Here is a 19,718-nt window from a genome sequence, read left to right as displayed (position 1 = left end):
ACATCTGGAATTACATTAAAATACATAGTGAATACTGCTGATAGGCTGAGCATGTCCAGGAGCATTGGAGATCTGTAAGGTTCAGGACTCTTCTGAATGCATCATGTTGCTGTAAAGCCATATATAGGTGTAAAAGGTCATCATTTTGTTCCTGCACCCCTCAGAGTAGAGTATTTGTCACAAACAGAGTCGAAGTGGTGGAATGTAACTGTACAATTTTGAGATACTTGTACTTTAAATGAGTATTTCCACTTTCTGCTACTTTAAGCTTCCTATCCACTAAAATATTGTACTTTTTACTCCACTACATACATTTGATAACCTTAGTTCAGGCTATACCTTGCAGATTGTATGCTGAAGTATGACTTTTGGGTATTTTTGCACCACTGAACAACAGGCATTAAAATATGTTAATTCCAATTCAGGAGAGACTTGATGTTCTCTGGCATTCAATGGAGAAACATATGTGCATATATTGCTATCTGCAATCAGCCAAAATGAGAAAATGTCAGCATACTGGATATATCTGCAAAAAAACGAACATCATGCATCCCTTGTGGTTGTTGTGGCAGATTTCTGTATTTGTATTTTCATCTGTGTTTTCACCCACCGGTTTGAATGGGCAGAGCTTAATTAGAAGAAGGTGCTGAAACTTCAAATGCAAATTGAGTCACAGATATTCAAAGGGGCTCTGCGTAACAACTTGTAGCCATTAACATTCATTGCTTCTTTTTTATTGGCCATATGTGAGCAGATTGTAACGTGTGATCGCGACAGGTTGTCTACAAGCCTGTGGACGCTTTGTTTCAGTTGTTTAATGCTGCTGGACTGTGGATTTCTTTTGAAGGACTCAAGTCGGATTTTCCACAACAGTCCAAAGGATGCGACTTTATGCACGTTCTCCGCTACGCCGACAGAGAGCGACACTAGCTAATGGTAATTTAGAAATGCACTCTTCTAACATAAGCTAGCGACCGGCTTCCAGCACAAGTTCCACAGAAGGTTAGAGAACAGCCTTTGATTTGACGCCGAGTATCAGGGGCTTCAATATCAAATAAATTCATTTGAATTAAATGCTTAACAGTGTTCAGACATTCACAATGGCATGTTTAGGAGGAAAGAGGTGATGAAAATGTTGAGATGATTTAACACACTACAATTCAGAAGTTGTGAGCCCACACAAATTTCACTCAAATATATGAAAAATCTATCAGCTTCTAACCGATAGACAAACAGACGAGGGACTGCAAACCAACTTTACACAAGTAATGAAGTATGGATTTTTGTACATGTCCAAGCTCAGCAGAAGGAACAAGTCCACAAAGGTTATTAGCTAGTGAAAGTTTTATTTCCACCATTTTACTTAGAAAAGATGTCTTACAATCTAACCTGAGAACAGTGAGGCTGCTACAGAGAGAAAAGGAGTCTTTTTTCTTTCTTTTGCCATTTCAAAAAAGAAACGCGAGAAGAAAAAAAAAAGAATTAGCCACGAGTGACCTTTCATTTGCAAACATCCGTCTTCCAAAGCATTATTCATGTCTTCACATTCACATTTTCTGCTCTCCTCGCACCGAGGTGTAAAAAAAAAAAAATAAAGATTCTGCTGCAAAAACATCTATCATTCAACTTTGGCTAGGAGCCTCGTTTGATAGATCAGACACTTGCACTATCAGGTTTGAATCTAGCAGTAGTAGCAGAACAGCGCTTCCAAAGCACAAGCTGTTAACTTGCACAGTCTGAGATATTAAAATGTGATAGTCTGCCTGATTTTGCCAGGGGTCTGAGTGTTGGTTTTGCTTTGCTGGATCCTGAGCTGTTGACACAGGGAGAAGCAATCCTGCTCTAATAAGTGGCTCCGAAGCTTGATATCTCTCTTCACTCACATCGCCCGGAGGGGAACAAAAAAATACATCATGTATATTCATTCACAAAATCATCAACAATGTTAATATTGGCTTCTGCTGTTTGTACAACCAATTACAGTTTACTTATTGTTCGCCTGAGTGGGTGGAGAAATATGCAGGATCATTTCTAAGTTTCCCCACTTTCCAACTATTCCGTCTTTTCATGGAGAACAAGTCTTGCTCAACCAAGAAGTGCAACACAGGATTTCGGTGTTCTCCTTTTCCATAGTTAGCATAGTCTTTCAGTACCGCTCTCCGGGGTGCCTTCCTCCCTTGTGCGTTGAGCTCCATTTGAAGTGTTGCAATACCAAAATAGAGCAAACAGCTAGAAATGAAACATGTGGGGATTATTCTTACACAAAGTGAGTCACCGGGAAAATCACACATGAACAAGAGCTGGAAATAAAACACACAGCATCTATAGATAGTTTGGCAAAAATTGGAATTTGCACCCCTCTCCTCTCTAGTCCGCAATCCAGCAGGTTTGTCAATAGTCTACATGCTCCACACATGTACATTTCATTTTGTGACTTCATTGCATTTGAACAGCTGTTTCTTTCCACATGATTCTGTTGACTGTTGAGTTATTTTTTTCTGGTTAAGCAAATGCCCAACAATTCAAGTATACCACTTCTTTTTTCAAATCAATCTCCAAGATTGCACACGTCATGACAAAATAGGGCCCGCAGAAAGTTAATGAGTTATTGATTGTTTACTCCCCGAGATAATCTGCTCTAACGTTCTGTAACATCTGTATTAAAACATGAGAAGTCATATTTATAGAAATCAGCTCAGAAGCACAGGCCAGCACAGCTCCTTGTTTGTCTTTGGGTCTAGGTAAACTATGTGTGTCAAAATATTTCTGTCTGTAGAATCATAATGTTTTGCATACTTTGATGTTTTCTCACTTAAAATTCAGTTTGCTTCTCTGGGGTGCGTGAGCTTCAATGTAACTGGTCTCCATCCAGGCTTCTGTCAGCAAGCGGACTAATAAATTAAAGCAGCTAAAAACAACATATTAATACAGAACTCAAAACCACAAACAGAATAAAAGCATCGACTAAGTCAAAATGAATAATCTGGGAGGAAAATAAACTGACGGGGGACAAAATAAAATGACAAATATCATAGTCCATGAGTGAGGCTACATAAATACAAAACAAGGGAGGCGTTCAGAAGAGCTTCTCTTTCACAGCTAGTGCGAGAAAAGCACTCTGATGGTGGTGAGTGGCCATCTTTTCTCCGAGCACATTTCTGCTGAGTTGTAACGGGTGGTTATCTCAATAGGATTGGAACAGTCAAGTACAGCCACAATTGGCCGGTGAAGGGATCGCGCCCTGGGAACCCAGGAGAGGATACATTCACTAAAAAGAAAGTGATTCTTCACAAGTCCTTGTTGTTTTTCCACCCTATCGGTTGGATGTCTGGGTGGTGGTGCCCCTCCCTGTTCATTTTGTCTCCGCTTCACTGCGGTGGCGTCTCTCCAACCATCTCGATGCCGTGCTGCTGGAGTTGCGCTCGGAGCAAAGCGTTCTCATTCTTCAGCTCTTCAATCTTAAGAACAAAGAATGGAAAGAAAAAAAAAAAATCTCATTATCAACATCTTCATCCCTGTGACAGCTTAATATAGCTTGAGTTTACTGACCAAACTTTTTCGTTTGAAGACTGAGACTGCTGGCTGTGTGTAATGTACACACAGGGCCATTCAATCCCTGGGATTAAAGTAGTAGTATGTGCAGGCCTATTCAAAGACATCTCTGTCCACAACCGACTGGATTATCAAATCCTGAGGTATGTCATCTCTGCTACATTTCTCCTGGGCGACTCCCCAATTCCCTGACTCCCCACTGAGGGACCGAGGAAAGGATATTCAGCTTTGAGCATCAGAATAAGAATACATTGCTGAGTGCTTTGGAGGCCTGGGATTCAATGGGGAGATGTGGCAGCTTCAGAGCTGCAATACTTCACAATACTTTGGCTGCATTAGCATGCAGTTAGCTCTCACAACCCCTGTGTATAGTATTCCCACCGTCTCTCAAACAGTGATTTCAGGTAAAACCTCTCGTTCTATGAGAGCAAACTCTTTTATCCTCTTTGTCAGGCTGAGATGATCAGCCATACAGACTCTGGTCTCAGGGGGTTTGTTTTTGAGAAATGAAGATGCGTACGGGGCAAGGTGGATTTCATGCTTCTGAGACTTACGTGAAAGGATGTTGCAATGCATTCCCAAAGCAAACTAATCTATTCAATGCAGCGGCAATCTTCATAGACGCATATGCAGCCCACGATGGCCGCCTTTTTATACATAACTTTATTTATCTGCTACACACGGCCACCTCAGAGGAATGTTTTCGACATTACCATTCATAGACATTCTCCGGCCATTATTGAAGCCCTGGAAACTTCACTTGAGGCCGACTGATATTCATACCTGCTGCCTGCACAGCTCATTGTCCACTTGTATCCTCTCCACTTCCTTCAGACTCTCCTGCAGCCGCTGGTTGCTTTGCCTCAGCTCTCGGATGTAGTCGCACGCTTTAGACAGGATGCCTCCTTTGCTCTGGAAGGACATGGAGTTGAATCGTGAACGTTTGAAACAGAAACTTCTGTTAAAAAGTCAGCAGCAGTGCTGAGGCAAGTGAGACTGCTTACTGCTCCAGTCTTGGTGCTGTCCATACTGCAGTCTGGGATGATCTTGGAAAGTGTGACAATCCAGTTGTTGATCTTATCTCTCCGCCGCCTCTCAACTGATGGAATGTTTAAAAAGATAGATTAAAAAGATTATTTATATTATATATATATAAATACAAGCAGCAGTTTCTGATTTGTTTTTCTTTTCATAGAGTGAGAGATCAGAGGTAATTTCAGTTTAAAGAAAACAGATTTTTTATATCCTAGATCTCATCATTTCAGTGGTTTGAACTGTAGGTACCAACCACTGCCCGACTTTGACAGCTCAACAGCAACCTCTAATGGCCAGACCGTAAACATCTATTCCTAATAGACTATTTTGTCAGGGCTTGGTGATTTTCTTTCAACAAAAATGCTCCATTTAGGCACCACAGTGCATTGTGTTGCACTGCTGCTCAAATCAAAAGCCACAATCATTGCTAATTACCCACCTTCATTATGTTGCGCTCTTCTTCTTTCATCTCTGGGTGTTCGCGGTCCATCCATTTTCCTGCAGACGGAAAGAAAGAAAAAAAAACACTTTTCATACACTACAATATCGCCCATCTCTGACTACCCAACAATCAAGCACAAAACCAAACCAAGCCCCCCAAAAATTCACCTAATCCTGTGCCTATTAAAAACTATTCATCACTCTTATCATTAAATTCGAGTCTTTTGTAATCACAGACGTTGCCACGGCCGCTGTGCCATTTAAAAAAGGAGCCTCTGAAGTTGTGTAGAGCCTTTGGTAGAAATACTGAGAGATGCACGGCCATATGAGGCTGCATCTGCAGTCCCTCGAGGGCCTGAAGCTGGGCCGCTTTGACTGGAATACTGAGACCCGTCCAACCTTTGTATTCTTGTTGGCCGTCCGCTTCCCAGGTGTGGCCTGAAGCGAGCTCTCTGCTTTATTATGCTGTAAAATTACAACACTGTAGAAAACCAGATGCTGTCTATTGGAGTCTGGGCGTACGCTAATGACACAACTGTGTCTTGTCTCTGTGTCTTCCCTGAGGTATTGTGTTAATTAAGTCCCTGAGACGTGACAGGGACACTTATCCAACCACCCACCACGACATGAACAGGCCAACAGTACGCTCACGTATTTTAAAGGTGGCCAACTGAATTTCAAACAAGTTTTGCCCCACTAATGGAAAAGACAATTAACACTTCACTTACCCCGTTTCAAATTAATCATAAGCAACCAAAAGAACTTAAAAAAAAAAAACGGTGCACCTTTGCTAAAGAAAATCCTGTGAGAATGTTTTATTGGGTGCATTTCTGGTTACAGCTTTGCATGAAGTTGATAACGTCCTGTAAGGTCACTCTTGTTTCTTGTCTGTCTCTCTACGACACATCTTTATTCTGCAGCAGTGAATTTGTGACCCATCAACACAACTCGACTGCTGATATCTCCGTTTGAGATAGTCAGCCAAACCAAACTGCAGTCTCTCTTGTATCTCAACGCATCTTAATGGGATTTCAGCTGTATAATGGATTCAGCCCAACAGTGCTCTTCGGCAGAGTGTAAAAAAAAAAAAAATGTGGATGACTGTATGAATAACTAAATGTACAGGCCTACAGGAACGTCGTTTTTCTTCCTCTTTCACAACTTAGAGGCACACCTCATCTAAGTGCTCCCGAGAGTTATTGTTGCCGGTGAGATCCAGAACATTAACAGTACACAACCCCACAGCCGAAGTGCTTTATTCATATCATCTGAGGCATGGATGTAGAGGAGGACTACGTTTGTACAAATCTAATATTGATTCTCGAAAGAGGAATGCAATTGTCACTCCTTCTTCCCTCCCCTATCATTAGGCTACAGTATTACACCAAGCCCGAGCCTGGACGAAAGCCAGGTTTCCATCCAGATTAATCGCAAATTTAAACGGAATTTCAATAAAATGCAAATAAATGCCCGTTTCATTTCACCACAGTTATGCGCTTATTTAGCAGTTGGTTCAGAAGAAGCAGGTGGTGCCAATTCTCAATTTGGAAAATCTTACAACAATGCAGAAGAAGGTGTAAGATAGCATAATTAAAATAGCGCCTGTCACACCTCAAACTGTGAAAAGCAATGTAGAAAACCATTATGGAAATATGACATTTCTGTTTGTTTTATGCTTTATTTAGTGCCCGACCGATATAAATATATTGGCCTATCACAGATATATCAGTATCAGCCTACTTAATGCCCGATATACGCACATATATAAACGCTCTTTTTGGAGATTAAGATGCAGAAAAAGATGCTTGTTATAATGAATAATTATCACATTTCGACTTAAGTTTATTGTTTCAATGCACAGTGTCATATTAGTTGCTAAAATGTATTGTTAAACTGTTAAATATTCTGCTTTCATTACATACTGTATCTTTGTCACAACTGTTTGATTAACCACAAAAAACGCGAGTATACTGGCCGATATATCTATCTGAAATTTCACCTCCTTATATCGATATCGGCCCCAAAAATAGTATCAGTCGGGCTCTAGTATTCAAGTGTGGAAGGTTACACTTAATCTGTGTCGAGCGATGAGAAAACTCTTTTAACCTGCCACTATTTTTCATCTCTTCAGACGGAGCGGAAAGAGCTTATCAGTCATGTGAAATAAATGTTTGATTCGTCAGAACTTATTCAGAGAAGGTGTTTCCATCTTCTATAAAGCGCAACAACTTTCAGTCAAAAAAGGCACAAATGATCTCAAGCGAGCAAGTTTTTTAAAATGTAGCTGTTTCCATCAACCACTTCTAATGCGATACTTCAAAATGCAAAAATACGCTGATGGACACCCCGCTAATAGGTCAGTTAAGTGTACGTTGAGATACAAATGACTGCAGTTTGAGCTTGATATTCTCTCAGCGGCTGATACGGACAAAGATAAGACTTGGTGACCGTTAACTGCCTGTGTGCAAATACATTTTCGGTTAAGATACATTGATAGTGACCACCCATTGCTCATTTGTCCTAATATTAATTCCAGTATATAAAAACTTTCCTGTTATCTCTCTAAGCTGCCCTATCCAATAAATCTATTCACAAATAAAATTATGTGAAGAGGCATATTTTCTTTTTTGAAAAAATGAAAATTTCCCTGCATAGGGATTCCCAAAGCCCCTGCCAAATATGTACACCTACACCTTCCACAGACCTAGAAAAAACAATGAATTAGTTTGAAAACTACCTTTTTCGAAACTAGGCTAAACTAGAACAAAACTTAAAACAACAACGACAGATGACACACTGAAAACAATACTAAAATAAAAGTGTGGAGCAAGCCATTTGCTTCCAGATGGAGAACAATGACCTAATTTCCAAGTCCTAATGGAGAAATACATTTGCCACGAGCACGACTAACAACAATGGATCAGGGTCAGCACTGAAGAAACGCTACATCTGTGTCTCACACATCAAGAGCAGGGAAGAATCACCAGGGACTTCTGAGAGGGAAGGGGAGGAGAGGAAAGCTGAGGTTTGTGTGCTTCTTCTCCCTTCTTGTGAGCTCATTTGATTAGTTCATTTGCTGTAAAAACAAAACAAAAGGGGGAGGGGGGAGAGTGTGGGAGAAATGTGGAAACTGTCCTCACCAGTTTAAACCTTCATGCTGCAGCAGCTCGTTTTCATCTCTGCGAATGGCAGATAGGGTGTTGAAGTTTTCATTCATTTCACTCACATGCCAATGATAATGTCACTGTTAGTTAGCTGAAACTTAAATATAACTCTGAGGCTTGTGTCAAAAATCATACATTATTCATGGAAGGGGAAATAAATAGAAACACACAGATTGCAGATAGGCATCCAGAGAGATGAGAAAACAATTCACTTTCAAACACATGGAAATGCAGACGTACACCACAACAAAGCTTGTTCTTTACTCATGACTGGAAAGCAGCGTGTAGTAACGTTGTGAATATCAAGTTAGATGAGAAACGGCAGAGCTGCTGCCAAAATTAGGGCAGATGTAGAACTTCCCGTAATGCTGCCCACAACAAAGGAGCTTAAATCTTTAAGAAATCCAAAGTTCTTGAAAATCACAGAAGCAGTCAACATCCTTGTTGTCGATCCAAGCATTATATAAAGCCAAACTGACAGATGAAAGGAAGACAGTTAATACTAGTGTGGTGCTCGTTTCTGGTTTGTGTGTGTTTTAATAACCTTCATAACAAGAAAGAACACTGAGCTCATGTGCCACCTAAAACAAGCAGCGTTAGTATTGTGTCCTGACAGTTTCACGAGTTAAAGGTTAAGTGTAAGCCTGGTGCTAATTGGAGGAATATTCAGTTAGGTCGGTGCTGACTCAATTTGACAAAGGGTCATGTGTTCAACAAGCAAACAGCTATGCTTCGACTTTTAACAAACAAGGACCAAACATAGTTACACGGTGTTTCCCACACATAGACTTTTTGAGGGCAGGTTGTTTCGCAAAATCTTGTAAGTGCGCTTGGTTGTTGCGATGTCATTCGTAACTAGGGCTGCACGATATTGATAAAAAAAATTATAAAAAATGACATTTTGATATTTTGGTTTTCTGCACTTTATATTGCAATATGAAAAATACAGAAATTTCCTCCAAATAACCTGAAGAGCTCTTTTTGGAAAAACATAATCATTCTAGAATGACAGGATTGATTTTGTAGGGGAGTGCATTTTATAAAAAAAAAACAAATAAGGCCATGCTTTGTTTGATAAATTGGTCAAGAAGCATTTAGGCTCACAACCATGCATCCAAGATCCATTAATCCCACTAAATTATGCAATATCAGACGGACGTCTCTTTTAAATGAGAACCATGCGAGTTGTAGCACGACGTATTTGAGTCAATTTGCCTTAATTGACACTGCACATCCTGCGATGTGACTCTGGCACATGCGTACATTGCGATGTTAATGCTGAAACAATATATTGTGCAGCCCTATTTGGTACCATGTCAGTTTCAATAGGTTTGATGGACTGTATCATTAACAACAGGCCTCATCCATATACGGACCATATGCAGTTGTGCCAGCCTGCGTGTGCACATTAAGATGGACAATTAAATCAACACTATTTACGAAAACTTGTGAAGTGAATCTGAAGCTGATTTCTCAAGGCTCTTTTTCCAGGTAACCTGTAACTGTTTACAGGAGCTGATAGAAAACTGCATCTCTGAGCTCAAGTGTTTGGCACTCAAGTAAACCCTGAATCTGAGATAAAACTGGTTGGAATTCATTTTTTTTTTAACAACTATCCGTAGAGCCAGGCTGGTATCATGCAATTAAGATGACAACTCAGTTTGTCTTTGCTCAGGTGAGCCTGCTGATTATCTTAATAACAGCAATCACCAGCATGTGGCTAACAGTTGGAGAGAGTCTGAGATTAATCCCTTTTTGGTGCATGATTATAATGATGCATGTGGTGAATTTTAGAGATAAATAACATCAGAAGATTTTGGAGAAGGAGAAAGCAGGCCAGCTGAGATGGGCTGAAATACAGATCATCGCCATAAAATCGATTTAAAGCAAACTCAGCAGAGAGATTAGAAGACTCCCTGGGCAGACTCGCAGCATGTGGTGAAAGTTAAAAACAACAACAACCATATTGGCACTTTATGTTACATAAACTGAGCCTCATGGTAGATTAAATAGGCTTTGAAGTTGTTTTTATAGCCTTATCACCATATAACATCCAATTATTGATCAACCTGATTGATTGAAAAACTAGGTGGGCCATATAAACAGGTTGTGCTGCTCTTTCTCTCTGCTTAACACCACATCCCTGCCCCATTTAACAGCAATCCGACTCCCTCCACTTTCGCAGCCTCCTCCTGCATTAGCATTTAGATTCAGGTGAACTCTGCCTGCTTTGTTCACTCAATATGTGTAGATGTTCATTTAAATGTTGTGTATCTCAGTCGGGTTGGGTGAAAAGCGGCAAAAGCAGTATGTGTCAAGCTCGTGTAGATTTGTACTGGGGAGTCGCAGGAGCAGATCCACACTGACAAACTCAAATGTGTATTATTTAAATTGTTTAAAGCTAGGGGTGCATGATATAGATTCATTCTCTCAGAGAACCGATCATTTCATTTTATTTATTTGAAAATAAGTTTCCTAACCTGTAGTTTATGCACAGCTGAGAGTAAGAAAAGGCAAAGATGTAGTGAGCAGACATGGATAATTTAAAATTCCACAGCTCTAATAAGATTTGTCGCGTTAAAAACTTTTTCCCTCCTCTCAGAAACCTGGCAGAACATATTTGGCAAATTGCAATCATGTCGTCTTCTCCTGAAGCTGCAAAAAACATCTACACTGGCGCCGACATGTTTAGATCTCTCGTCTACACTGCATGGTTCTACCCAGGTGCAGCGTTTTGATAACATGAGTGCCACAACAGCGTGCTGTGCTTCTCCTCCGTGTTGACTGGCAGATCAGTGACTCTAAAAAAAGGTGCATGTTGTGTGTGTAGATGCTGCGCTTGTTGAGTCAATGAAAGGAATTTGGCTTTGTATTACTGGTTCTATTTATCAGCTATACTGTCATTATAGCCAATTAACAGCTGATAATATTTATGCATTATCAGCCAAAGTGTTTGTGAGTCCCCAGTAAAAGCCTTGGTGAAAATGCCCTGATTGAAATTAATCAAAATTAATTAATCGTTGTGAATGACTCTGAACACTCAACATTAAAAAGCCATCGGGGCCACTTTCGAAGTCGAACCAAACTCCACCTTTGAACATCTAAAATCACCATATATCCTTTCTGAAGTGGCATTTACATGGAGGATAACAAGAATGTTGAAAAAGAACTGACCAGCCTCGAGTTTGTTTTCAGAAAAATCTGTCTCATATCAATGCTGTGTCCTTTTCCCAAACAGCAGCTGATAGAGCTGATACTCACGCAGGGTAGGGCTGTGTGCGTGGGGCGATGGTTCGTGGCGTGCCAGTCTGAATGACATCAGGGGGGGTCATCATCACATAAAACTGACCTGTGGGGCGCACAACAGTCATCAGTTAGCAATGAGGAAACAGACTAAAGGGAAACATGAGCATGAAAGACTCTTGTTGCTCTAATGAATTATCTCACAACAAATAAGTGTGAGTGAGTGTATTCACTGTAAAAAAAAAAAAAAAATAAGAAAACTCATCAAACCCCCAAATCCTCACAGGCACACACAAAACAATGTTTACACTGCAGGAAGCCCTCTCATGCACAATCAACGCAGACAGAAAAACTGCCAAGCCTCCTTTTCCCAAGCTCCAGAGACATTCACAACAAAACATAAAATATAAAATGGAGAGAAAAATGCACACACTCCACTTTAAGGCAAACTGTGCCTTTCAGCACTGCTACAAGCCCTCATCTTGTTCCTGTGGGTCTCCAACAGTTTACTGCCATTTTCAATAAATCAGCCCAAAAATTAAAGGTCCCTTCACACAAAACCACCCCCAGTAACACCAGATAACAGAGCATGTAACTCCTCGACAGAGACATAACACACGAATGGAGTTTCACATCTATACAGCCTATAGTTTATCCCTTTGCAGGAAAAAAAATAAAGACAATTTGTGATGAGCCTGGTTTACCACATTTGTGTGAAAAAGTGTCTTCTTGCAGCAAGAAACATTAAACCTTTGGATTCATATAGGGGCGGGCGATCTGGGCAAAAAAAAACCAATATCACAATCTATTTAATCACTATCACGGTACAAGAAATGTATTAGTTTTTCTCAATTTTTAAATGCTCCGTAGACTAAAGCCAGACTTGAACTAGTCTGTCAATTTCTCTATTTGCACCATTAAAACATAATATGGCATCAACAAGTATGTTGTTACAAATTACAAATACTTGCTTATCAAATAAATCAAAATAAAAGCCATTTGTAAGTTAAAAACAAAAAGATATTCTATACAAACTGATACTATTACATTTTAGCCATTTCCGACAGTTGTTGAATAGCGACAGACGGGAGCTCCGCAATTAAAATGAAGTCATTATTTTGTGTTGTTACGTTTATCAATCCAGTAACTTGGTGTTCACTTGATCTAAACAGTTCTGTAATGGAAAAACATCCAACATATTTCATATAACACTGATTACCAGACAACCGATTGCTAAGGCAGCCAACTATCAATTAAAGAAAATTTGACCTAGTTTGGCAACTGAAGTAACATAATAATAGAAACCGCAATCTCTATGATTCAGTTGAAATGGTGACACCTCCCAGATTTGTTGGCATATGAAATCCAAGTTTAAATCTGTTTGAACTGAATTGCTCCTTCTGACAAAGAGGCTCTTTCTGGTGGAAAAATATTGCTGAAAACCAAAAACAATGATGCTCACACTAGAACAACACTTATATTTCACAGAAAGGTCAAGCACTTCCAAACCCTGGATCCATCCAGTCTTGTTGGATTGTGGTTCTTTGCCAGAGCCCCGTGCTCTCATCCTCCACTATCCCTCACCTCATAGGAGATGACAGCTTGTAAAGCACTCTCCATCTACACCCTACAGTGCACTCCTCAGCCAGTATGTCATGCCTGCTTAAACTGCCCCAGGCTCACTGAGGATGAAGACAACAACCCACTTCCTCCCGAACGGCCCCGGCATCAGCTGTTACCCACAGCAACGAAACCTCATGGCCCTCTTCTCCTTCTGTGGCATCAGCAGAAGGGGAAGGGCGGAAAAAAAACAAGCCACAAAACACAGCTGTTTTTGTAGTTTTCTTCTGCTGTGTCTAGAGTGTAACACGCAAGTTATGAGGTGCGTCAATTGATGCTGCTTAATTGCCTTAAGGGCGTCTGACTTGTCTGGGTATTTGTCATGTGATACAAGTACAACACACAACACTCAGTGAGAGAGACGGACACAGGCGGAGTGTGTGGATGTGCTGCATTAGCCTGACAACTCTCAGTAATAGATGTGTGTCCTTACAAGGTCGTTAAGGACGTGTGAGCTCTGAGTTTCAGAGTACTGAATACTCACCGAGTACTCAGTACTGAGTTCCCTTCCCAGACCGCTTAACAACCATTCACACCTGGGCTCACCTAGCCCTAGAAACCCACATGAAGGCCGGTGGCGTCCAGTTGCCTACGATAGAGCACTTAGAACTGATCTGTGATGTTCATCTGTTAAAGATGTTCTGGGTTTATGGGCCAGGTTCATCACGCTAAAACTTAAAAACACGAGCTTTACAACAGGTAGGGCAGGTGGTGTATTACTATGAAAATGCTTGAGTGCTGTGTGCAGGTACTTAGATGAAATGTGTGTAGCGTCACTGCCACGAACATGTGACAAACAATGTTTATCAGCTATTATAAGCTACATTTGTTTTGAGAACAGCTCTGCTTTACCCTGTGCATGCCTCATTCAGAGCTGCAATGAGTCCAATATTCTGTCAATCGACTCATTGTATACTTGCAACTATTTTGTGAAGCAAAACGTTTTCGGTTTCTTGAATGAGAGGATTCATATAGTATATGACAATAAATTGAATATCTTTAGAGGCTGGATAGTTGGTCGGACAAAACAAGCAAATAAAAATAAATATTGCAATGGATCTGACAACTTGTGAATGGCATAATTTTCCCGTTTTAAAATGTTATAAACTAAAGAAATAATAAGGAGCATAATCAGCAGATTGATCGCTAATGAAAATAACCGTTAGTTGCAGTGATTTATGGCCATAAGCATTTCCCTCAGTTTTAAAAAGGAAAATCTAAAATGTAACATCAGAGCAGACTGGGAGAGAAGTGGGTCTTAAGATGCAGGTACAGATCTCGGTTAGCTCTCATTTTCATGCCTGTGCAGAGCTCTCGTCTGGGCCAACAGTGCGGCAGAAAGCACAGACACCAGCAGAAACACTGGGTGATGAATTACAAGTTCCTCCAGTAACCACTTGTCCACACTCTACACTCTCCCTCTAAAACCATCAGAGGACACCCATGATCCACTCCTCAAACTGCCAACCGAGCAGATGCCGGCTGTGTGTAACAGAGCCAGAGGGCTACATTCTGCTCTCCAGATCACCCCAGCATCAACCACCCTCACTGACAGGCACACAGAGCCCACCAGCCTCCTCTGGATCACCACCGTTTAACCACAAGGACAGTTAGAACAGCCAGACGAGGACATATGACAGTAAAGAGGAAGAGAAGCAGAGTGGGTGGACATGTGACATGAAGCAAACAGTAAATATGATCAGCGTGACTAATTCCATTTTGGCCTTAGATAATATTTTACTTGTCTGTTAGAGGAAGCATATTTCATCCATGGCAAACATGTTTTTGACGTATTAATGAGATCTTATCTTATATTGAACAAAAAGTGTTGCTGGATTTGTATGATAGGAAATGTTTCATTATTCAAAAGTGAGCAAAACCTGAGTCTACAAAAAAGTCTACTCTTTCACATCAGCCAAAACTGCAGGATCATGGTTCATTTATAACTACTGAGAAAAGAGCTGTTTTTCTCTCATTATGCTAGTCCTTAAGTATCCTCGTTGTTTGTCGCTCAAAATAATGGCTAAATTAGCCCCGCAGCACTGTATTAAGTTTCAACACAAATTAAGCGTGAGAGCTGACTCACCCCCTGCCTGTGTGAGTGTGGGATCCGTGGCGGCCTGCACAGACACAGTCCCGTCGCTCACCGCAGTTGCGGGGAAGTAAGCGAAGCGCGTCTCGCCTCCCACTGCCTCTCCTGCTGGGCTTCCTCCATTACTGAAAGGGTTTTGGATCACAGCCTGTGATGGATAAGGGGGACAGAGGAGAGGTTGAACAAGTAGCAACGGAGCAGTCACAGTAGGTGAACGCACACCTCAGTCTCTGTCAGACTCGATACTGGTGTCCCCTCTAGACCCCCCAAGTGAGACCCAGTGCTGTTTGACAGCTGGGATAAAGGGAAGTAAAAGAAGTAGCAGCGATCTTGTTAGCAAAGATAACAGAAAGGTCAGTCAAGCCATCGCTATACTGCAAATAAATACATTCGGTCTTGTGTTCTTGGATTCGCAATGATTCATAAAAAAGAGGGCGAGTTCTGTACCTGAGCCACGGCCTGAGGAGCCCCAGTGAAGGCGGCTGTGGAGACGACACTCACTGCTCCTCCCCCGTCATCTCTTGCATCAAGGTGCTGGTCAGTCACCTGAACAACACGATACGTCACCTGTGAGGTGGAGAGACGAACACAAGGAAAAGTGAATGAAACACCGAGCTTTTATGTAATTTACTATAATCCCTGCGAAAAAGCAAACCGTGCCCAGATCAAAACCTTACCCGACTTGTCGATTTGTTTATCATATCTGTTGCTTCAGTTCAGCCGAGCCCAGTATCTCACACTATAGTCCTAATCGCAGCGAGCGCGTTGATCTCAATTCAGGCACATTCTGAAGCACAAGCATATTGTGTGGGATGTAATATGCTTATGCTTCAGAATGTGCTTGATTCAATTTGAAAACAAGTCAAGAAAATGAGCTTGTTTATTCCAAGAATCAGTATTTGTATTCCTCCATCATGTGACTCTCCTCCTGACTGACATGTGACAGCAGCCCCATGCCAATCCCAGACCAGACTGGAATCACATGATCGCTCACACACTAGTCCTGTTTGCGCCTAATGAGCCACATGGATCACTGCCTTAACTCCCTCCAGTTTAAATCATCCAAATAAGGATAAACCAACTTGACCGTCCTTCTCCTTTTTTAAATGCATCTGCATCACTCTCCCAGTGTCCATCGCTGACCACCGCAGGTGTGAATACCGCATTAGTAGATGGGAAGAACACACCATTGTCACCGGTCAATCATGGGACTAGAAAAATAAAACCACACAAGCATAACTTCAGGCAAGTTAGAGCCTGCTATCCTCCTGACTTGTCTTTGTAAAAGGGCAGAGAGCCAAAGCATCCAGAAAAATCACATGATAACATGAAAAGAAAACGCAGCCTTACCTTACAGTGAGGTGGCCGCAGTATGAAAAAGCCCAAATCACAAAGAGTACTCTGTGTGGCGTGAAATGTTGTTTACTGGCAATCATTATCTCCCACTGTCACGATGCTCCCAGCATGCAACCAAACCCTTTCAGCCACATTTATCAATACGTAATTTAAAGCTCTGTCGGCTGCTAATTACGTCTTTGCGCAAACACCCCTTGGACATTTGTTCAACCTGACATCTAAAGTAATTCTCGGCTGTTCTGCTTTCTCTTGTGAGTGCTGAACAGACATGCCATTAACGGCACTTAGTGTCTGTCTGAAACAGACAGTAAAAAGAAAGAAAAAAAAAAAAACAACAATCATAAGTAGTGTACAATTTCAGTGCCATTAGTGACTTACCTGACCGCCTTCAGTGCGAAACTGATACTGTATGTTATGGTCACCAAACGCTGCAGCCTGCTGAACACTGGCTATTGTAACAGCTGTCTGCTCTTCTCCTGTTCCGTCTCGGGGGGAAAAGAGGACACAAAAGCCAGTTGTGAGAATGGGGGGAAAAAAAACATAATAAAGACAGATATCAAGCCCTGAGTTCAGCTGAAGAGCTTGTTGTTACACATCTTACTTGTGAGATAGAGCAATTTGTGTTTAGTTAAAGGTGCAATATGAAGTTTTGTGGAAGAAATTTTAACAAGAAGAGAAAGATCTTTATCGACTGATTTTTTTATTATGTCAAAACAAACTAAATAAAACAAGCAACTCTCTTTGTTTTGAATAAACTGAATAAACAAACTGACCTTAAAGGACAACACAATTTCATACTGTTTTACTTTGTTTATATGTGGCGGACCCTGCCACCTTTCTAGCTCCAAACAGTGTTCTGGGGACCTTATTTTCCTCTGAGAGCAGCTTGTTTATTCAGTCATGGAAAAAATAAATATTTCTGAGTTTGCATTTTGTGCCTCATTAATATTGTGCATATTAACCAATTATTGTGACTTTAAAATTAATCTTCGAGACTACATAGCCCCTTTAAAACCAATCACACTGTGCGTATTTTATAACACAAAATACACACATGTAATGTTGTACAGGTCAGTGTCAGCTTGCTGAATAAATCCTTACCTTCAGATGTCTGGACAACCTCTTCTTCTTGCTTTTCGTGGCTGCAAATCAGACAGCATGAATTAAAAACATACGCCACAAGCTAACATTCGTGTGTATTCGTGTTAAAAAATAAATACAATTTGTGACCCTAAACTTTCTCGCAACTGAGAGGGAAAACTTGTGCAAGAAGCCAGTGAACCGACAGAACAATGGGAATGTATAAAAACACAACATCGCTACTATCCTCAGATCACCTACTGCAGGTGACAGCTCGATTGTTTGTGTTTTAAAGCTAGCTTAAGCTATCTTTAGCTGTTGTGCTGTCATTAGCTGATTATAATCATGTTTGTGGCGAATTGAAATCAGTCTTCTCGGTTACAACATCCAGTTCACAAGTCCCTCTACTTCACTTGCTAACTTATCTGCAGTCTTAACACTGAATTCGTCTTAACAACCGTCTTTTTTAAGGTCAGGCCTTGGTTGGCGTCGTAAACTAGCTATCCGAAATAGCATGTTGTTGCTAGCGAGTGTCAGTTAGCCATTTTGGCCGACTCTCGGTTACCTTGCGTTGTCCAGACTCTGTTCAAGCATATCCATCAGTGTTTCAATAAAAAGTGATATTCGGTGTCGCAGACGGAGATGGAAGTGGTGATCACGGGAACAAACACTCGGGTCATGTGAGAGAGACAGCCCAGGACACGTGAGGTACGGCTCGGTGTCGGAGTTAAAATGGAGGCCGCTGTGAAACTGCCGCTGGGTGATCCGAGGTAACTCCGCTCCATCAGCTGCGCCGCTGAGGGATTTGCTGCACACGGGAGACCGCGACTTCAAAGCGGGCGTTTGTACCGCCTGTGACCACAGCACCGTGAAACATTACCGGCTGAATTCACATCTGCCGTGATGGTCAACTGAGGAGAAAGTGTGAAGGGAGCAAACACTCACAACAAGTTAAAATTAAAGGCGAAAAAGTGATAATGTGTTGGTGTCCTGAGGCTGGCATGAATGATGCACAAGTATCTATAAGAGGGGTGAAAGGTGGCTTCACGGTCTGGCTCTGAATTGGAAAAAACATTAAGCAATATGAGCATAGCATATTAGCTATAACCAAAATAACCATGCAAGATGCAGAAGTTCATTTCGATGCTGAGGTCTGTCTTTTAGTTGTTTCACTTCTCGTTTCCTTCATCTTCAAACGATGCTTCTCCAAGTTATTTTTGAAAAGTTTATTAGTTATCAGATTTGACTTTATCCAGAAAAGGCAAATCTCCATCAAAAGGGGCACTGTGTAGTTCATGAGAAGAAATTCAAACTCAGAATTTTAATATTTACAATATTAATGAGAAAACAATACAAACTCAGAAATATTTATTTATTCCATTTATTCCAACAAGCTGTTCTCAGAGGAAAATAAGGCCCCCAGAACACTGTTTGAAGCTAGAAAGGTGGCAGGGTCCGCCATGTATAAACAAAGTAAAACAGTATTTAACTGTGTTGTCCTCTATGGTCAGTTTCTTTATTCAGTCATGAAAACAAAGAGAGTTTGTTCATTTAGTTTGTTTAGGCATAAAAAATTATCAAATGTCAATGAAGATCTATCTCTTCTGATTAAAATGTCTTCCCTCAAACTACTTAGTGCACCTTTAAATGCTAACGTGTATGTGGCCTAAAGAGCCATGTTCAAGACTTTTTGCAGGACTCTTTAGAGACTGGATACATTTTAGCTGAATGTACCAAGTTTTGGTACTAATTTACTAGCTAAAGGCCACTATTTTTTATTATTATTATTTCATAATTGTTGTTTTATTACATCAAGTAATTTCAGATGAATGTTTCTCTCCTTCCGTAATTTGAAATTAGATTATGGTAACTGGAAGAAAACTTTGTGGGCTTGTCTTGCAATACAAAATGGCATGGGCCACTGGTCCAGTGTGACAATTTTAGGTTTATGTGGCCACATAGGTGAAAAAGGCAACTTTCAGATGATCCCATACATATCCAGCTATTTCTCTCTTTCCCTCTCTGGTTCAGAATCAAAATTTAAAAAAAAAATGTACCTACAAACGAGAAAAGGAAAAAAAAAAAAAAAGGAATCAGGCACAATGTATAAGCAAATGATGTGGAGAGAAAAAGAA

General features: G+C 40.8%; 1 protein-coding gene across 2 annotated transcripts; it reads right to left on the bottom strand.

Moving 5' to 3' along the window:
* Window positions 1–1,332: 1,332 nt before the first annotated feature.
* On the bottom strand, window positions 1,333–18,699 carry usf2l (upstream transcription factor 2, c-fos interacting-like). Of its 2 annotated transcripts, XM_084358542.1 has the most exons (11): window positions 18,149–18,699; window positions 17,605–17,645; window positions 16,882–16,988; window positions 15,595–15,714; window positions 15,142–15,295; window positions 11,454–11,541; window positions 8,169–8,207; window positions 5,027–5,085; window positions 4,557–4,651; window positions 4,336–4,464; window positions 1,333–3,458 (listed from the first exon to the last, which is right to left on the bottom strand). In XM_084358542.1, the coding sequence occupies exons 1-11, from the start codon at window positions 18,181–18,183 to the stop codon at window positions 3,369–3,371; spliced, it is 957 nt and encodes a 318-aa protein (XP_084214668.1). In that variant the 5' UTR covers window positions 18,184–18,699; the 3' UTR covers window positions 1,333–3,368. The 2 variants fall into 2 exon arrangements, with proteins under 2 accessions (XP_084214668.1, XP_084214669.1); XM_084358543.1 differs by lacking the exon at window positions 8,169–8,207 and having other exon boundaries at window positions 18,149–18,697.
* Window positions 18,700–19,718: the final 1,019 nt, after the last annotated feature.

The sequence above is a fragment of the Pagrus pagrus genome, assembly GCF_965226575.1.
Source record: "Pagrus pagrus genome assembly, chromosome: 7".
NCBI classification, from domain to species: Eukaryota; Metazoa; Chordata; class Actinopteri; order Spariformes; family Sparidae; genus Pagrus; species Pagrus pagrus.
This window is presented reverse-complemented; position numbering and strand designations above follow the sequence as displayed.